Here is a 21,410-nt window from a genome sequence, read left to right as displayed (position 1 = left end):
TTACGGGTTAATAAGGCACTCAGGAGCCGGGTTACTGTAATAAGACGTTACAGGGTAATAAGGCACTCAGGAGCCGGGTTACTGTAATAAGATGTTACAGAGGTAATAAGGCGCTCAGGAGCCGGGTTACTGTAATAAGATGTTACAGGGTAATAAGGCATTCAGGAGCCGGGTTACTGTAATAAGATGTTACAGAGGTAATAAGGCGCTCAGGAGCCGGGTTACTGTAATAAGATGTTACAGGCTAATAAGGCATTCAGGAGCTAGGTTACTGTAATAAGATGTTACAGGGTAATAAGGCGCTCAATAAGGCACTCAGGAGCCGGGTTACCGTAATAAATGTTACAGGCTAATAAGGCATTCAGGAGCCAGGTTACTGTAATAAAAAAAAAAAGATGTTACAGGGTAATAAGGCGCTTAATAAGGCACTCAGGAGCCGGGTTACTGTAATAAGACGTTACAGCGTAATAAGGCACTCAGGAGCCGGGTTACTGTAATAAGACGTTACGGGGCAATAAGGCAATCAGGAGCCGGGTTACTATAATAAGATGTTACAGTGTAATAAGGCACTCAGGAGCCGGGTTACTGTAATAAGATGTTACAGGGTAATAAGGCACTCAGGAGCCGGGTTACTGTAATAAGATGTTACAGGGTAATAAGGCACTCAGGAGCCGGGTTACTGTAATAAGATGTTACAGGGTAATAAGGCACTCAGGAGCCGGGTTACTGTAATAAGATGTTACAGGGTAATAAGGCACTCAGGAGCCGGGTTACTGTAATAAGATGTTACAGGGTTATAAGGCACTCAGGAGCCGGGTTACTGTAATAAAATGTTACAGGGTAATAAGGCGCTCAGGAGCCGGGTTACTGTAATAAGATGTTACAGGGTAATAAGGCACTCAGGAGCCGGGTTACTGTAATAAGATGTTACAGGGTAATAAGGCACTCAGGGGCCAGGTTACTGTAATAAAATCTTACAATGTAGATTAGAGCTAACATCCCAAGCACTCATTTAAGTAAAATAAATACTGATGTATACATGAAAGGCGTGGAGGGAATTCCAGACATAAGCTGTCCTTATAAGTACCGGTAGATATATACAGTAACTGTGCAATGAGCTGAGGTTTTGGAGATGCTGCCAGGGCTCAGTATGAGAGATTATAGACAGTTCTCTCATGTGATTCCCTCGGTGGGCATGTATCGATACATAAATTTTCATTCTCTCCATTTTTTTGCTGCCACCTCCTGTCCCCATGATGTCCATCCGTTGCCCTGTCTCGCAGTCAGATCCCTGTTCCTCGTACTCCCTCCCTCTATTAGAATGTGTGGACCCACCTCCCCCTCCATCTCTGCAGCTCCAGCATTCTCTGTCTCGTCTCCTCTCACTCCTCATTCATGTTTCCTTGTCTCATTATTTGTAGTAATCTCTCTCCTATAACCACCACCCATTAATTTTTCATTAATTCACATTTTTTCCTGTTTGTTGTAGTTTCTCATTTTACATTCCATCCTTCTTTTTTTTCTCTCTCTTACTTTTAAAACTCAGTTTTTTTTTTTTTATTCTATCGCATGCTCTGCACCCCATGCCGTTTACATCTTCACTCCTGCTCTCTCCATGCACTATGTCTCTTCTGTAAATCCTCCTCAGTCTGATACTTCTCTCACATCGGAGGGCTAATTCCTGGGGAAGTTTGTAATGAGCTCTGTCTCTCATGCGCTGTCTCGCTCATTCCCTCTCATGCGCTGTCTCGCTTACTTTCTGTCTCATACGCTGTCTCGCTTACTTTCTGTCTCATGCACATGACTTCGCTATCTCTTTCTACTGCGTTTTGACTTCCTCACTTCCTCTTTCACGCACACAGATTTCTTCACTTTTTTTCATGCACACCAACATGCACAATATTATGAACACAGACTCCCACATTTCCTCTCCAATACTTCCTCTCCTATGCACACCGACTCTCACTTCCTCTCTCCTGCAGACTCTCAAATTTCCTCCCCTATACTGCCTCTATCACACATTCTGACTCCCTCTTTAATGCTCACTGACTTCCAAACTTCTTGTCATAGACACTGACTTCCTAGCTTCCTCTGTCATAGACACTGACTTCCTAGCTTCCTCTGTCATAGACACTGACTTCCTAACGTCCTCTGTCATAGACACTGACTTCCTAACGTCCTCTGTCATAGACACTGACTTCCTAGCTTTCTCTGTTATAGACAGTGACTTCCTAACGTCCTCTGTCATAGACACTGACTTCCTAACGTCCTCTGTCATAGACACTGACTTCCTAGCTTCCTCTGTTATAGACACTGACTTCCTAGCTTTCTCTGTTATAGACAGTGACTTCCTAACGTCCTCTGTCATAGACACTGACTTCCTAGCTTCCTCTGTCATAGACATTGACTTCTTTACTTCCTCCCTCATGAACACAGTGACTCCCTTACTTCCTATCTAACACTCTCTGACTAACTTTATTTCCCTCATCTCTTCTGTACTATACTAATTTCCACTTTCTATGTTCTGAACTATAACAATCCAACTTCCTATCTTCTGCTTTTACCGGTCCCACGTCCTTTATTCTGAACTATACCAATCCCACTTTCTATATTCTGTACTATACCAATCCCACTTTCTATATTCTGAACTATACCAATCCCACTTTCTATATTCTGAACTATACCAATCCCACTTTCTATATTCTGTACTATACCAATCCCACTTTATATATTCTGAACTATACCAATCCCACTTTCTATATTCTGTACTATACCAATCCCACTTTATATATTCTGTACTATACCAATCCCACTTTCTATATTCTGTACTATACTAATCCCACTTTCTATATTCTGTACTATACCAATCCCACTTTCTATATTCTGAACTATACCAATCCCACTTTCTATATTCTGTACTATACCAATCCCACTTTCTATATTCTGTACTATACCAATCCCACTTTCTATATTCTGTACTATACCAATCCCACTTTATATATTCTGCACTATACCAATCCCACTTTCTATTTTCTGTACTATACCAATCCCACTTTCTATCTTCTTCATTATAACTACCCCACTTCCTATCTTCTGCACCATCACTTCCTATATCTTGCATTCTGGCTCCCTCATATCCTGCATTTTGATTCTCTCACTGCCTATATTCTTCACTCTTTTATTCCAAACGCCTTGCCGTCTCCCTTCCTCTCTCCTGTAATCTCATTTCCTATTTTCTAATTCCAGTACTGAATATTCCTCAGTATTTCCTGCACTCTGTTTTCCTGTTTCCCTTCTGGTCTCTTTTCTTTGATCCTTATTCTGCACTATTTCTCCCTATTTCATATTTCCTGCAGAGTGCCCTCTTATCTTCCTTCTGATCTCCTTCATTGACTCTTACATTTCCTATTTCCTGCACTCCTTCACTTCATTTCTTTCGCAGTAAACCTAAACCAGTAACATTTATTTCCTATATTCCCCCCTCTTTGGCACTAGCTCTCTTTCTAATTTCCTACGTTCTGAGCTCTCTCATCTTATTTCCTGCAATCTCACTTCCAATTTTTCCCTCATTTGATAGCTCTCTCACTCATTTACTCCTTACTACCACTTCTGTTACCCAGTTTCCAGGCTCTGCCTTTTCCTTTCTCTCTCCTCCTCCCTCAGTTCCCCTCTCCCCCTGTATCTTTCCGGTTGTCATTCACCCTGTGCCTCTCCTCTCTCCCTACCTGTCCGTTCACTTGCTCTGCATCCTTATCCTTTTTTATTTCCACATTTTTAACCATGCTACTCCCCTCCCTACAAACGTTCTTTCTCCTCCCCACAGCATCACTCCCAAAAATTCCAAAGTTGGAAAATCTGACACAATCCCGATATCTCTCACTATATAAATATATATATAGATATATTTCACTTTTTTTTTTTTTAATACCAACACGTTGACATCACAGATAATTCTGCCTCCTGATTGGACAACCACCATCCAATCACTGGATCCATTTTTGGACACACATCTCCCAAAGGATGAGACATTTAAAAAGTTGAAGTAAAGGTTTTAGCAGTATCTTCTAACGGAGCAAGGGAAGGAGACAGAGGAACGACAGAACTTTATCACCATGACAACTCACTTTATCAGGGGCCCGGCTTATGGACTCAGCGCCGAGGTCAAGAACAAGGTGAGGGATTTGACCAAAGAGCTTACACTCTAAGTTTGGCATGTAACAGTGCCCGTTTGGATTAACGAACACATATTTTGCTATATATAATATTGTATATCGTAGCTGACACTACACGTGTTTATTGCTAAAATGACACTTTATAATGCTTATATAGCCTGCTTTTTTTTTTTTAAAATTCTTTATTTTGTTCGTGCAGAGAGAAAAACATGCAAGTTGCACTGCCACAACAGCTGGTGCAGATCTATTGGCATTTACATATGTTACATGGCATTAGAGACATTGCACTTTTTTTTTTTTAAAGTGAAAAAAAAACAATCAGGTTAGCATCATATACTTCCTAACCACCTAGAATGAACAGTCGCTTTGTCTACCGCTTGATAGCGTGGTTTAGGACAAAATAAAGGTGAGGGTCATGCTAAAAACATCGTTTTATAGGCTTAAGTCGGGGATGAACGGCTACGTGCCCGGTCTACTCATGTTAGCGCCTAGTGCGTTGAAACAGGAAGGATATAACCCAACAAGTTTAAGAGGTAACTAGGAGTCGGAGCTCAGGTAATACGATGCCATTGCTCACTGTGCCCCAACAATAATTGTCAGTGTTCTGAGTGACATGTTAAAACAGTGTTAAGGCATGTATCATGCTTGAGATATAACATGGGTAAGACTGTCGTGGAGTAAATATGAGTGGACTGCTTGGGCATTGCTCAATTGCTTGATTACCTGCTAAAGAAGGATACATTCTAAATAAGGTACCATCCTAAATAAGGCACGATTGCGTTTGCTTGTGTAATTACTGCGCTACTGCCCGTTTGGTATGTCGCATCTTACAGTTAAGTTACTAGTTTTATAGTTGCTTGCTGAATAGTTCAGTCACAGTGAAGCTCCCTAGTGGCTCAGCTCAGTATATAGCCTGCTTTTTAATAGCAAAAGCTGACATTTCAGTTTATATATGTCTATTGCTTTGGGACCGTGGGAGTTTACACTCTAGGTATCTAAAGTTGCAGGTCTCCTTGAGCGTCAAAACATTTAGGTCTCTGCTTCTTTTTTTCCAGAAGTCATTAATAAATCCAGTGTAATCCCAAGAGCTTACAGTCTGTATCGTGAGATCTTGGGTTTACACTGCTTATGACTACAAGGGCATAAATTCTATCCAGACAGTTTCTGTTCACACCGCCTCTGGAAATAAATTTTTGGTATATGCTTTTGGTTGTGTGAACTTTATAAGGTACGAGAGTTTCGCGGCAGCCACCTCTGATATGATGCTAGCTTGTTTTTGTCTGATATTCTGTATCAGTGGTTGCTATTATTGGCAAACTAGATGTCTGCATACTGAAATCTTGCAGAGAATCAAGATAAAAGTAGTTTACAAACATTGTGAATACCAAGATTAGCCAGCATTGCTCTGTATCGTTTTCCGCTCCTGAAAAATAAAAGTAAATGCCGGTCAAAGGAACTAACAATCTATTTAGGTTATCCATCATTATTATGTTCCAGCACGGCAGTTGATGCACATTTAATTAATTGATCTCTATGCAAAGCTCTGGCCTGTTCCCTTCCCTAATTACGATTTTCCCACACTACGTTTATTACAAACTGGACACAAGAACTGGCACTCTAATCAAGCACAGCTGTGTTTCATTCTTTCTGCAGTTTAGCCAATGTAACCGGTGCAGCATTAAAACATAAAGGTTTTATAAAGCAGGAAACAATGATGTCATATTTGAATTCACTTTCTGTGAAATAATAAGAAGATTAGAGAATACACGTGGATAAAAGAAATAACTATTTTCCTATGTGTTTGTGTAACAGATGTTGTATGTATTAAAAGATTCCCAGTGTATAAACGGTCTTTCTATTTGGCAACACGGATCAAACAAACCGGAGAGCTCAGAGCTTCTACTCAATGGAGATGATTCTCATTGCTAAGTACATATTAGATTCTTAATAGAGTGACACTAAACTGTTTATTTAATATACATTGAAAGTCCTTTAAAGTCATGCATGGTCCCCAATATACATCAACATGCATTAGCACAGTTTGTCCAGTGTGTTCTTTTATTGAATATTATATAGTCTATCTGCACAACCCCTGGACTTACTCTTTATAACATCCCAATAGACTTTCAATAACACACCTGTCCCACTATACTAGATTTACCTTCCATATTAATAATTTAGAGTTCACTCTACTGAGCCTCTGATTCCAGTTGAGTTCCGAGAAATCTCCCTCTATTAAGTTCTACTCCTGTAAAAAAATATATTGATGGCCTATTTATTTAATGTGTCACGATAGGTGTGTCAGCCAAGTTTCCCCAAGTTCAATGTAGAGGCCATTGTGATCCATAAAACAAAGTGGAACGTGGAATCATCGTGCAGGAAATTTATTAGTTATCAGTCTTAGCAACCCTGGGGTTTTGGTACCTATTTAGCTTATTGATCTCAAAAGTTTGTGCATTTGTGCATAGATTGGTGGGGGTGTGGTGTATAAGTGAAATGCGTGAGCTTCAGGTGTATAGTAATGAGAGGAAACAAGGACCGGTCTAGAAAGAACTTGCATTCTAGATCGTGATTTCTATACAAAACTGGTCTTCAAGTACGTCTTTCAACATCAACGTGGGTCTCCTCCTTTAATGATTCACCACTGCTCATAAAAGGAGAAAGCGTTATCTACTGTCATCATAGGAGCAATGGTCAGAAAAAATATGGCATCGGTCAATGTTGTCCAATGGCTTAAAAGAGCACTTTAACAACCAGAACCACAACAGCTTATTATGGTGGTTATGACGCAAAGAGTCCTTGGGTGATGTCTCCCCAGATTGTGTCAGTTTTCTAACAGTTTGAAGAAAAAATAGACTCTTCCAACAACTACCTTGGCTAGTGCACAAATTAAGGACTCCATTAGCCATCCAACTTTAGATGGGAATTAGAGGCTGAGAGTACTAGGTGAAGTCAAGCTCAGCTATCCTAGACTATAACTGTTATCCAAAAATGGATAGGTAATGCCCAAGTTCATTAGTCAAGTGGCAGGAGACGGGCCCGGACTTCTGATGCTAAGAGACACAGCAAAGCACACACAGATTCGTATTAATATTTTGGACAACGATGTGCTGACCAAACAGCTGGCAGAGGTTTCAACGCTTCATGTTTACCTTCAGTATGTGGCCCACATTGACCTAGAGGGCTATGTGACATGGAAAATTGCAACGAGCGCTAGGAGGAGATAGTTTAATTACTAAGCAGACATTTATAGACGTATGTGGTGGGATGCGTAAATGGAGTGGAAGCTACCTCAGTCTTGAAGCAGGTTATGCATAAAGACCCATTATTTTGAAAATAATATTAATAGTAAATAAAACAGAGTGAAGATTAGAATTAATAAAGTCTACAAAAAGGTGATAGCTGTCACCTCCATATGAAAATCTTCTCTCAAAAAGTCTATCTTTCCATTGTCATAATGGATGTATGGATAGATATCACTACAGAGTGGCACAAACAGTGGGAGCTATCAGGATTTGTGAATTGGTCCCCTATCCACAAGGGGCATATACTATTACTATTGTGTTTTTGTTCAATTTTATATACATTTTTACGTATATTTCTTATTTTGCCATGTGGTATGCATATTTTTGTGGAGGGGGTGAGAAACGTACACCCTGATTATTTTATGCATCCTCGTAATCACTGACCAATCAAGAGAGAACTTAGGTTTATGGGGGAAATAGGCCCCTATGAATCCCTGGCACTGCAGCATTATATAGACAGGAGGGAACTATGGGACATGGAGTCTGTCCCTCCCAGCACAGGAGGGAGCTATGGGACATGGAGTCTGTCCCTCCCAGCACACGGTGACACAGACAGGAGGGAGCTATGGTACATGGAGTCTGTCCCTCCCAGCACAGGGTGACACAGACAGGAGGAGGCTATGGGACATGGAGCCTGTCCCTTCCAGCACAGGGTGACACAGACAGGAGGGAGCAATGGGACATGGAGTCTGTCCCTCCCAGCACAGGGTGACACAGACAGAAGGAAGCTATGGGACATGGAGTCTGTCCCTCCCAGCACAGGGTGACACAGACAGGAGGGAGCAATGGGACATGGAGTCTGTCCCTCCCAGCACAGGGTGACACAGACAGGAGGAAGCTATGGGACATGGAGTCTGTCCCTCCCAGCACAGGGTGACACAGACAGGAGTGAGCTATGGGACATGGAGTCTGTCCATCCCAGCACAGGGTGACACAGACAGGAGGGAGCTATGGGACATGGAGTCTGTCCCTCCCAGCACAGGATGACACAGACAGGAGAGAGCTATGGGACATGGAGTCTGTCCTTCCCAGCACAGGGTGACACAGACAGGAGGGAGCTATGGGACATGGAGTGTGTCCCTCCCAGCACAGGGTGACACAGACAGGAGGGAGCTATGGGACATGGAGTCTGTCCCTCCCAGCACAGGGTGACAGACAGGAGGGAACTATAGGACCACCCCACACACACACATGGTCACAAAAGAGGAAGCTATGGGACAAGGAGACTGTCCCTCCTATTGCAGAGCAGTGAGTGACAAGTTCCATTAAGTCAGTAAAGGTGCAGTTCAGATAATGGCAGCCAACGCACCATGAAATGTAGATTACCCAGCACAGGTATACTGATGGTTCCTTGCACTAGATTTTGGAATGAAATCTTGGAGCCCTTATGAAGATTGCTTAGCTCATTTAACCCTGCTCCTGCCAGCGCGTCCTGCGGAGCTGTGAGAGTGCATATTCTGTTCTAGCAGAAAGCACACACCATATAAGGTTGGCTGTGCTCGTCCCTGAAATGCCTCTACTATATAAGGCTATTGGTGAACTCCGGTCTATACAGGGGGACAGAGCCAGGTGTGAATAGATTCTCCGCGTCTACTTTCACAATCAGAACCCCTACACCCCCCAGCCCTTCTCTCAATCTTCCATTCATATTTGTGCCCAAGTTTTTAATTAGCAGCTGGCAATTAATACAAATAGTTTTGCAGAACATTCCTGCGTGAGAAACTCTCGGGAGTCTTCCCACTTATTGTGCATCCAAGTTATTCTTAGGACTGTGAATCACTGCTGGCAGACTCACCACGTTTAGGGATATTAAAAAGTGTTTCTGGGTACAGGAGTCAGAGTAAGGGGGCCGAGACTGACATGTACCATAAACAAAAGGATTAACTGTGAAAAGGCAGCTGGGATTATAAACGCACTGCTCTTTTTACATCTCTTTCCTGGGAGGATATAACAAAAGCTTTTACATAATGTCTAGATACTCGGTATCATTATACAGTGCACCATGTTCATTATCAGTGTATAGATACTCAGTATCATTATACAGCGCAGTGTGTTCATTATCAGTGTATAGATACTCAGTATCATTATACAGCGCAGCGTGTTCATTATCAGTGTATAGATACTCAGTATCATTATACAGCGCAGTGTGTTCATTATCAGTGTATAGATACTCAGTATTATTATACAGTGCAGTGTGTTCATTATCAGTGTATAGATACTCAGTATTATTATACAGCGCAGTGTGTTCATTATCAGTGTATAGATACTCAGTATTATTATACAGGGCAGCGTGTTCATTATCAGTGTATAGATACTCAGTATTATTATACAGCGCAGTGTGTTCATTATCAGTGTATAGATACTCAGTATTACTATACAGAGCAGTGTGTTCATTATCAGTGTATAGATACTCAGTATTACTATACAGCGCAGTGTGTTCATTATCAGTGTATAGATACTCAGTATTATTATACAGTGCAGTGTGTTCATTATCAGTGTATAGATACTCAGTATTATTATACAGCGCAGTGTGTTCATTATCAGTGTATAGATACTCAGTATTACTATACAGCGCAGTGTGTTCATTATCAGTGTATAGATACTCAGTATTATTATACAGTGCAGTGTGTTCATTATCAGTGTATAGATACTCAGTATTATTATACAGCGCAGTGTGTTCATTATCAGTGTATAGATACTCAGTATTATTATACAGTGTGTTCATTATCAGTGTATAGATACTCAGTATTATTATACAGTGAAGTGTGTTCATTATCAGTGTATAGATACTCAGTATCATTATACAGTGCAGCGTGTTCATTATCAGTGTATAGATACTCAGTATTATTATACAGCGCAGCGTGTTCATTATCAGTGTATAGATACTCAGTATTATTATACAGTGTGTTCATTATCAGTGTATAGATACTCAGTATTATTATACAGTGCAGTGTGTTCATTATCAGTGTATAGATACTCAGTATCATTATACAGTGCAGCGTGTTCATTATCAGTGTATAGATACTCAGTATTATTATACAGCGCAGCGTGTTCATTATCAGTGTATAGATACTCAGTATCATTATACAGCGCAGTGTATTCATTATCAGCGTATAGATACTCAGTATTATTATACCGCGCAGTGTGTTCATTATCAGTGGATAGATACTCAGTATTATTATACAGCGCAGTGTGTTCATTATCAGTGTATAGATACTCAGTATTATTATACAGCGCAGTGTGTTCATTATCAGTGGATAGATACTCAGTATTATTATACAGCGCAGTGTGTTCATTATCAGTGTATAGATACTCAGTATCATTATACAGCGCAGTGTGTTCATTATCAGTGTATAGATACTCAGTATTATTATACAGCGCAGTGTGTTCATTATCAGTGTATAGATACTCAGTATCATTATACAGCGCACTGTGTTCATTATCAGTGTAAAGATACTCAGTATTATTATACAGCACAGTGTGTTCATTATCAGTGTATAGATACTCAGTAATATTATACAGTGCAGTGTGTTCATTATCAGTGTATAGATACTCAGTATCATTATACAGCGCAGTGTGTTCATTATCAGTGTATAGATACTCAGTATCATTATACAGTGCAGTGTGTTCATTATCAGTGTATAGATACTCAGGATCATTATACAGTGCAGTGTGTTCATTATCAGTGTATAGATACTCAGTATTATTATACAGCGCAGTGTGTTCATTATCAGTGTATAGATACTCAGTATTATTATACAGCGCAGTGTGTTCATTATCAGTGTATAGATACTCAGTATTATTATACAGTGCAGTGTGTTCATTATCAGTGTATCGATACTCAGTATTATTATACAGCGCAGTGTGTTCATTATCAGTGTATAGATACTCAGTATTATTATACAGCGCAGTGTGTTCATTATCAGTGTATCGATACTCAGTATTATTATACAGCGCAGTGTGTTCATTATCAGTGTATAGATACTCAGTATTATTATACAGTGCAGTGTGTTCATTGTCAGTGTATAGATATTCAGTATTATTATACAGTGCAGTGTGTTCATTGTCAGTGTATAGATATTCAGTATTATTATACAGCGCAGTGTGTTCATTATCAGTGTATAGATACTCAGTATCATTATACAGCGCAGTGTGTTCATTATCAGTGTATAGATACTCAGTATCATTATACAGCGCAGTGTGTTTATTATCAGTGTATAGATACTCAGTATTATTATACAGCGCGGTGTGTTCATTATCAGTGTATAGATACTCAGAATCATTATACAGTGCAGTGTGTTCATTATCAGTGTGTAGATACTCAGTATTATTATACAGCGCGGTGTGTTCATTATCAGTGTATAGATACTCAGTATCATTCTGTAACAGTGTAGTGTGTTAATTATCAATGTATAGATACTCAGTATTACTATACAGCGCAGTGTGTTCATTATCAGTGTATAGATACTCAGTATTATTATACAGCGTGTTCATTATCAGTGTATAGATACTCAGTATTATTATACAGTGCAGTGTGTACATTGTCAGTGTATAGATACTCAGAATTATTATACAGTGCAGTGTGTGCATTATCAGTGTATAGATACTCTATATTATTATACAGGGCAGTGTGTTCATTATCAGTGTATAGATACTCCGTATCATTATACAGTGCAGTGTGTTTATTATCAGTGTATAGATACTCAGTATTATTATACAGTGCAGTGTGTTCATTATCAGTGTATAGATACTCAGCATTATTATACAGCACAGTGTGTTCATTATCAGTGTATAGATACTCAGTATTATTATACAGTGCAGTGTGTTCATTATCAGTGTATACAGTGAGGGGAAAAAGTATTTGATCCCCTGCTGATTTTGAATGTTTGCCCACTGAAAAAGAAATGATCAGTTTATAATTTTAATGGTAGGTGTATTTTAACAGTGAAAGACAGAATAACAAAAAAAAATCCAGAAAAACATATGTCAAAAAAGTTATAAATTGATTTGCATTTCAATGAGTGAAATATGTATTTCCCCATCGACGTAGTACTGGGTGGCAAAACCCTTGTTGGCAATTACAGAGGTCAGACGTTTCTTGTAGTTGACCATCAGGTTTGCATTCATCTCAGGAGGGATTTTGTCCCACTCCTCTTTGCAGATCCTCTCCAAGTCATTAAGGTTTCAAGGCTGACGTTTGGCAACTCGAACCTTCAGTGACCTTGATGTGGTGCAGTTGCCCTATCCCCTTAGCAGAAAAACACCCCCAAAGCATAATTGTGGCAAACCTAGCCACTTCTGGACTATAGTTATTAAAGGTTGTCCGTAGGCTGAATATATACTGTGTATTTTAATCTGTGTATGTACTGTATTATGGCCGTTCGCATGCTGGCAGCTGTACGCTGCCAGCATACAAAATCCTTTCGTTTGCTCTCAAGGCCGTTCGCCATACGAATGCGGGCTCCCCAGGTAGACCACCCACTCACAAGTCGTGTGGCACCAATTAACCGATTGCAACAATGTTGCAATCGGTAATTAAGGGCTCTCCTAGGTGGCCGTCGTTCGGCTAACGACCATGCGGCGGTCGGCCATCTTGGATCCTTTGTCTCTGCAGCGGTGTTCGGTCCTCGAGAGCCTGGAACTGAAAACGGCTACTCAATGATCCGAACACCGCTGGACTTCCAGAGCGTTCGGGAGTTCCGCGTTCGGCACATTCTGTTCCCCATAGGGGTTCGGTACTTTTAAACCGAACTCAATGTTTTAATGTATTTTGTGCGGCGTTCGGTTAGTTTAGCTGGGATCGGAGCGGTATTCTCACTAAATGTGCCCGCCGACCCCAGCTATCTACCGAACGGTCATTCGTCTAAAAGCGAGTAAAATTGTATAAAATATGGATTTCTGTGTAAATTGTCGGTTTTGCTGCACGAGGAGATAATCCACTTAATCGTCCATTTTAGTGGGAGTATCCCTCTCGTGCAGCAATGCCTGTTGGGATAATCAGGCTGCCTGATGGGAGAAATCCCCTGTAACATCTGTACGGAAACCCCTTGCAAGGGGAACTGCATAAATATGGAAGTCTGTGAATAAAGCAAGTTAGTTGACTCCCAGACTGTGTTTCGTCCGGTTATTGGGAGGATTGGGGAACTTGTCTTACTTTTCAGCGCTGACTGTGGATGTACCTGTGTAACCAGCGGATATCGGGGATTTTACTATTGCCCTCCGCTACAATAATGTATCCACCGCGATGTTTGACAGTGGGGATGGTGTTCTTGGGGTCATAGGCAGCATTCCTCCTCCTCCAAACACGGCGAGTTGAGTTGATGCCAAAGAGCTCGATTTTGGTCTCATCTGACCACAACACTTTCACCCAGTTCTCCTCTGAATCATTCAAATGTTCATTGGCAAGCATCAGACGGCCTATTCATGTGCTTTCTTGAGCAAGGGGACCTTGTAGGCGCTGCAGGATTACAGATCTTCCAGTGAAGTTCTGGGCTGATTCCTCACCGTTTTCATGATCATTGACAATCCACAAGGTGAGATTTTGCATGGAGCACCAGACCGAGGGAGACTGACAGTTATTTTGTGTTTCTTCCATTTGTGAATAATAGCAACAAGCTGCTTGGCGATGGTCTTGTAGCCCATTCCAGCCTTGTGTAGGTCTACAATCTTGTCCCTGACATCCTTGGACAGCTCTTTGGTCTTGGCCATGGTGGAGAGTTTGGAATCTGATTGCTTCTGTGGACAGGTGTCTTTCATACAGGTAACGAGCTGAGATTAGTCGTACTCACTTTAAGAGAGTGCTCCTAATCTAGGCTCGTTACCTGTATAAACGACACCTAGGAGTCAGAAATCTTGCTGATGGATAGGGGGTCAAATACTTATTTTACTCACTGACATGGAAATCAATTTATAACTTTTTTGACATGCGTTTTTCTGTTTTTTAATTTTTATTTTTGTTATTCTGTCTCTCACTGTTAAAATACACCTACCATTAAAATTATAGACTGGTCATTTCTTTGTCAGTGGGCGAATGTTCAAAATCAGCAGGGGATCAAATACTTTTTCCCTCACGGTAGATAGTCTATATCATTATATAGTGCAGTATGTATATTATCAGTGTATACACTTGTGCTCAAAAATTTGCATACTCTGGCAGAAATTGTAACATTTTGGCATTGATTTTGAAAATATGACTGATCAGGAAAAATAAAATATTTTAGTGAAGGATAGTGATCATATGAAGCCATTTATTATCACAAAGTTGTTTGGCTCATTTTTAAATCATAATGATAACAGAAATCACCCAAATGGCCCTGATTAAAGGTTTACATACCGTTGAATGCCTTGCCTTGTTACAGACACACAAGGTGACAAACACAGGTCACACAGGTGACACAAAATGTCAATTCCATGTTAGTTTTCCACACCTGTGGCTTTTTAAATTGCAATTAGTGTCTGTGTATAAATTGTCAATGCGTTGTTAGCTCTCACGTGGATGCACTGAGCAGGCTAGATACTAAGCCATGGGGAGCAGAAAAGAACTGTCAAAAGACCTGCATAACAAGGTAATGGAACTTTATAAAGATGAAAAAGGATATAAAACGATATCCAAAGCCTTGAAAATGTCAGTCAGTACTGTTCAATTACTTATTAAGAAGTGGGAAATTTGGGGATCTCTTGATACCAAGCCAAGGTCAGGTAGACCAAGAAAGATTTCAGCCACAACTGCCAGAAGAATTGTTTGGGATACAAAGAAAAACCCACAGGTAACTTAGGAGAAATACAGACTGCTCTGGAAAAAGACGGTGTGGTTGTTCCAAGGAGTACAATACGGCGATACCGAACAAAAACGAGTCGCATGGTTGAGTTGCCAGAAAGAAGCCTTTACTGGTTGAATGCCACCAAAAAGCCCGGTTACAATATGCCCGACAACACCTTGACCCATCTCACAGCTTCTGGCACACTGTAATTTGTTGTGACAAGACCAACATAGAACTTTATGGTCGCAACCATAAGCACTATGTTTGGAAAGGGGACAACAAGGCCTATAGGCCTATATGAAAAGAATACAATCCCCACTGTAAAGCATGGTGGTGGCTCACTGATGTTTTTGGGGGGAGGGGGGGTGTGAGCTCTAAAGGCACAGGGTTCTTGTGAAAATTGATGGCAAGATGAATGCAGCATGTTATCAGAAAATACTGGCAGACAACTTGCATTCTTCTGCACGAAGACTGCACATGGGACGCTGTTGGACTTTCAAGCATGACAATGGCCCTAAGCACAAGGCCAAGCTGAGCCTCCAGTGGTTACAGCAGAAGTAGCTATGCATTATCACTGTATTATTATACAGCGCAGTGTGTTCATTATCAGTGTGTAGATACTCAGTATTATTATACAGCGCAGTGTGTTCACGGCCGACCCGAGCTAGGCAGAAGGGACCACACCCTGTGTACCTTACTCACCCTTTCTCCTTTGCCTCCCCATTCCTTTATTCTTCCTGTCGGTGACCGGGGTCCCGGACTCGGGCCGGAGGGGTCTCTTAGGAGCTCATTGTGAGATAACAGTTAAACACATTTCACTTGAAATATGATATGGGGAACTGAGACATACGTACGATAATATAACGTGACAGTGAACACTCTAGGTGAGATCTGAGATACCTGAATATCAGGTTTGGTGGATACCTACCTGGTGGCAGTACGATGCCCGCCGAGATGTAGTTTCCAGACATGACAGACTCACGACACAGTCCACCCACAACACACTACACCCGTACACCTTTCCCATGGCACACAAGAGGGGGAACTTCCAAACGCCCCCCTCAGATGCAACGCCACGAGACTGCCGTGCAGGCCCGACCCAGAGGTGGGGTAGATGGGAACGTCGATGTGTCATATGCGATGCCATAGTTGGATATGGGTCCCGACTCCAAAGTTAGTTAAGTGCTTGGGGTTTTCCTCTCGTGCCATGATGCTACTCCTACTGTACTTAGAGCTTTGTTCTGGTGTCAATACTGCTAACCCGCTACTTACCAGATACATCACCCACGGGATGGAAAGTATAGTTGAGCACACCATATAACAAATTTATATATCGAGATCTGTCGACAACTGCAGGTTCCACTCCAGGCTTAACCCGCTCATGCACATTGCATAACAATTACGAATATAGTTAATGATGTAGTTTGCTATATGAGGTTAACATGCTGAAGTTAATGAATGAATAGATGGGTCCAGTTATTCTTTTGCATAATGCTACATATACTGCGTTTGACTTACTGGCAACTGCTTATTAATAACATCTGCCTGCTCTTTTACGATGTCTTATTTGCAAAGCTGGACCTGTGTGTCTTTTCAAGTTGTTCGTGATGTTTATGCATACTTCTCAACAAAAAAAAAATATATAGATACTCAGTATCATTATACAGCGCAGTGTGTTCATTATCAGTGTATAGATACTCAGTATTATTATACAGCGCAGTGTGTTCATTATCAGTGTATAGATACTCAGTATTATTATACAGTGCAGTGTGTTCATTATCAGTGTATAGATACTCAGTATCATTATACAGCGCAGTGTGTTCATTATCAGTGTATAGATACTCAGTATCATTATACAGCGCAGTGTGTTCATTATCAGTGTATAGATACTCAGTATCATTATACAGCGCAGTGTGTTCATTATCAGTGTATAGATACTCAGTATTATTATACAGCGCAGTGTGTTCATTATCAGTGTATAGATACTCTGTATCATTATACAGCGCAGTGTGTTCATTATCAGTGTATAGATACTCAGTATCATTATACAGCGCAGTGTGTTCATTATCAGTGTATAGATACTCAGTATTATTATACAGTGCAGTGTGTTCATTATCAGTGTATAGATACTCAGTATTATTATACAGCGCAGTGTGTTCATTATCAGTGTATAGATACTCAGTATCATTATACAGCGCAGTGTGTTCATTATCAGTGTATAGATACTCAGTATTATTATACAGCGCAGCGTGTTCATTATCAGTGTATAGATACTCAGTATCATTATACAGCGCAGCGTGTTCATTATCAGTGTATAGATACTCAGTATCATTATACAGCGCAGTGTGTTCATTATCAGTGTATAGATACTCAGTATTATTATACAGTGCAGTGTGTTCATTATCAGTGTATAGATACTCAGTATTATTATACAGCGCAGTGTGTTCATTATCAGTGTATAGATACTCAGTATTATTATACAGCGCAGTGTTTATTATCAGTGTATAGATACTCAGTATTATATTATACAGCGCAGTGTGTTCATTATCAGTGTATAGATACTCAGTATCATTATACAGCGCAGTGTGTTCATTATCAGTGTATAGATACTCAGTATTATATTATACAGCGCAGTGTGTTCATTATCAGTATATAGATACTCAGTATTATTATACAGCGCAGTGTGTTCATTATCAGTGTATCGATACTCAGTATTATTATACAGTGCAGTGTGTTCATTATCAGTGTATAGATACTCAGTATCATTATACAGCGCAGTGTGTTCATTATCAGTGTATAGATACTCAGTATTATTATACAGCGCAGCGTGTTCATTATCAGTGTATAGATACTCAGTATTATTATACAGTGCAGTGTGTTCATTATCAGTGTATAGCTACTCAGTATTATTATACAGCGCAGTGTGTTCATTATCAGTGTATAGATACTCAGTATCATTATACAGCGCAGCGTGTTCATTATCAGTGTATAGATACTCAGTATCATTATACAGTGCAGTGGGTTGATTATCAGTGTATAGATACTCAGTATTATTATACAGCGCAGTGTGTTCATTATCAGTGTATAGATACTCAGTATTATATTATACAGCGCAGTGTGTTCATTATCAGTATATAGATACTCAGTATTATTATACAGCGCAGTGTGTTCATTATCAGTGTATCGATACTCAGTATCATTATACAGCGCAGTGGGTTCATTAACAGTGTATAGATACTCAGTATAATTATACAGCGCAGTGTGTTCATTATCAGTGTATAGATACTCAGTATTATTATACAGCGCAGTGTGTTCATTATCAGTGTATAGATACTCAGTATTATTATACAGCGCAGTGTGTTCATTATCAGTGTATAGATACTCAGTATTATTATACAGTGCAGTGAGTTCATTATCAGTGTATACAGTGAGGGAAAAAAGTATTTGATCCCCTGCTGATTTTGAATGTTTGCCCACTGAAAAAGAAATGATCAGTTTATAATTTTAATGGTAGGTGTATTTTAACAGTGAAAGACAGAATAACAAAAAAAATCCAGAAAAACATATGTCAAAAAAGTTATAAATTGATTTGCATTTTAATGAGTGAAATATGTATTTCCCCATCGACGTAGTACTGGGTGGGAAAACCCTTGTTGGCAATTACAGAGGTCAGACGTTTCTTGTAGTTGACCATCAGGTTTGCATTCATCTCAGGAGGGATTTTGTCCCACTCCTCTTTGCAGATCCTCTCCAAGTCATTAAGGTTTCAAGGCTGACGTTTGGCAACTCGAACCTTCAGTGACTTTGATGTGGTGCAGTTGCCCTATCCCCTTAGCAGAAAAACACCCCCAAAGCATAATGTATCCACCGCGATGTTTGACAGTGGGGATGGTGTTCTTGGGGTCATAGGCAGCATTCCTCCTCCTCCAAACACGGCGAGTTGAGTTGATGCCAAAGAGCTCGATTTTGGTCTCATCTGACCACAACACTTTCACCCAGTTCTCCTCTGAATCATTCAAATGTTCATTGGCAAGCATCAGACGGCCTATTCATGTGCTTTCTTGAGCAAGGGGACCTTGCAGGCGCTGCAGGATTACAGATCTTCCAGTGTAGTTCTGGGCTGATTCCTCACCGTTTTCATGATCATTGACAATCCACAAGGTGAGATTTTGCATGGAGCACCAGACCGAGGGAGACTGACAGTTATTTTGTGTTTCTTCTATTTGTGAATAATAGCAACAAGCTGCTTGGCGATGGTCTTGTAGCCCATTCCAGCCTTGTGTAGGTCTACAATCTTGTCCCTGACATCCTTGGACAGCTCTTTGGTCTTGGCCATGGTGGAGAGTTTGGAATCTGATTGTTTCTGTGGACAGGTGTCTTTCATACAGGTAACGAGCGGAGATTAGGCGTACTCACTTTAAGAGAGTGCTCCTAATCTAGGCTCGTTACCTGTATAAACGACACCTAGGAGTCAGAAATCTTGCTGATGGATAGGGGGTCAAATACTTATTTTACTCACTGACATGGAAATCAATTTATAACTTTTTTGACATGCGTTTTTCTGTTTTTTAATTTTTATTTTTGTTATTCTGTCTCTCACTGTTAAAATACACCTACCATTAAAATTATAGACTGGTCATTTCTTTGTCAGTGGGCGAATGTTCAAAATCAGCAGGGGATCAAATACTTTTTCCCTCACGGTAGATAGTCTATATCATTATATAGTGCAGTATGTATATTATCAGTGTATACACTTGTGCTCAAAAATTTGCATACTCTGGCAGAAATTGTAACATTTTGGCATTGATTTTGAAAATATGACTGATCAGGAAAAATAAAATATTTTAGTGAAGGATAGTGATCATATGAAGCCATTTATTATCACAAAGTTGTTTGGCTCATTTTTAAATCATAATGATAAGAGAAATCACCCAAATGGCCCTGATTAAAAGTTTACATACCGTTGAATGCCTTGCCTTGTTACAGACACACAAGGTGACAAACACAGGTCACACAGGTGACACAAAATGTCAATTCCATGTTAGTTTTCCACACCTGTGGCTTTTTAAATTGCAATTAGTGTCTGTGTATAAATTGTCAATGCGTTGTTAGCTCTCACGTGGATGCACTGAGCAGGCTAGATACTAAGCCATGGGGAGCAGAAAAGAACTGTCAAAAGACCTGCATAACAAGGTAATGGAACTTTATAAAGATGAAAAAGGATATAAAACGATACCCAAAGCCTTGAAAATGTCAGTCAGTACTGTTCAATTACTTATTAAGAAGTGGAAAATTTGGGGATCTCTTGATACCAAGCCAAGGTCAGGTAGACCAAGAAAGATTTCAGCCACAACTGCCAGAAGAATTGTTTGGGATACAAAGAAAAACCCACAGGTAACTTAGGAGAAATACAGACTGCTCTGGAAAAAGACGTTGTGGTTGTTCCAAGGAGTACAATACGGCGATACCGAACAAAAACGAGTCGCATGGTTGAGTTGCCAGAAAGAAGCCTTTACTGGTTGAATGCCACCAAAAAGCCCGGTTACAATATGCCCGACAACACCTTGACCCATCTCACAGCTTCTGGCACACTGTAATTTGTTGTGACAAGACCAACATAGAACTTTATGGTCGCAACCATAAGCACTATGTTTGGAAAGGGGACAACAAGGCCTATAGGCCTATATGAAAAGAATACAATCCCCACTGTAAAGCATGGTGGTGGCTCACTGATGTTTTTGGGGGGAGGGGGGGTGTGAGCTCTAAAGGCACAGGGTTCTTGTGAAAATTGATGGCAAGATGAATGCAGCATGATATCAGAAAATACTGGCAGACAACTTGCATTCTTCTGCACGAAGACTGCACATGGGACGCTGTTGGACTTTCAAGCATGACAATGGCCCTAAGCACAAGGCCAAGCTGAGCCTCCAGTGGTTACAGCAGAAGTAGCTATGCATTATCACTGTATTATTATACAGCGCAGTGTGTTCATTATCAGTGTGTAGATACTCAGTATTATTATACAGCGCACTGTGTTCACGGCCGACCCGAGCTAGGCAGAAGGGACCACACCCTGTGTACCTTACTCACCCTTTCTCCTTTGCCTCCCCATTCCTTTATTCTTCCTGTCGGTGACCGGGGTCCCGGACTCGGGCCTGAGGGGTCTCTTAGGA

At 40.5% G+C, this 21,410-nt stretch overlaps 1 protein-coding gene across 1 annotated transcript in view; it reads left to right on the top strand.

The window, feature by feature from the left end:
* Positions 1-4,031: 4,031 nt before the first annotated feature.
* Positions 4,032-21,410, top strand: part of CNN1 (calponin 1) — a 95,546-nt gene continuing 78,167 nt past the window's right edge. Inside the window, exon 1 of the mRNA XM_063449523.1 lies at positions 4,032-4,172. Within this exon, the coding sequence (XP_063305593.1) occupies positions 4,113-4,172 (60 nt within the window). The 5' untranslated portion in view covers positions 4,032-4,112. The remainder of the gene's footprint in view (positions 4,173-21,410) is intronic.

Source organism: Pelobates fuscus, chromosome 3, assembly GCF_036172605.1.
Source record: "Pelobates fuscus isolate aPelFus1 chromosome 3, aPelFus1.pri, whole genome shotgun sequence".
Taxonomy (NCBI): Eukaryota; Metazoa; Chordata; class Amphibia; order Anura; family Pelobatidae; genus Pelobates; species Pelobates fuscus.
Note: the sequence above shows the minus strand (reverse complement) of the source record. Positions and strands in the feature narration are given on the sequence as shown.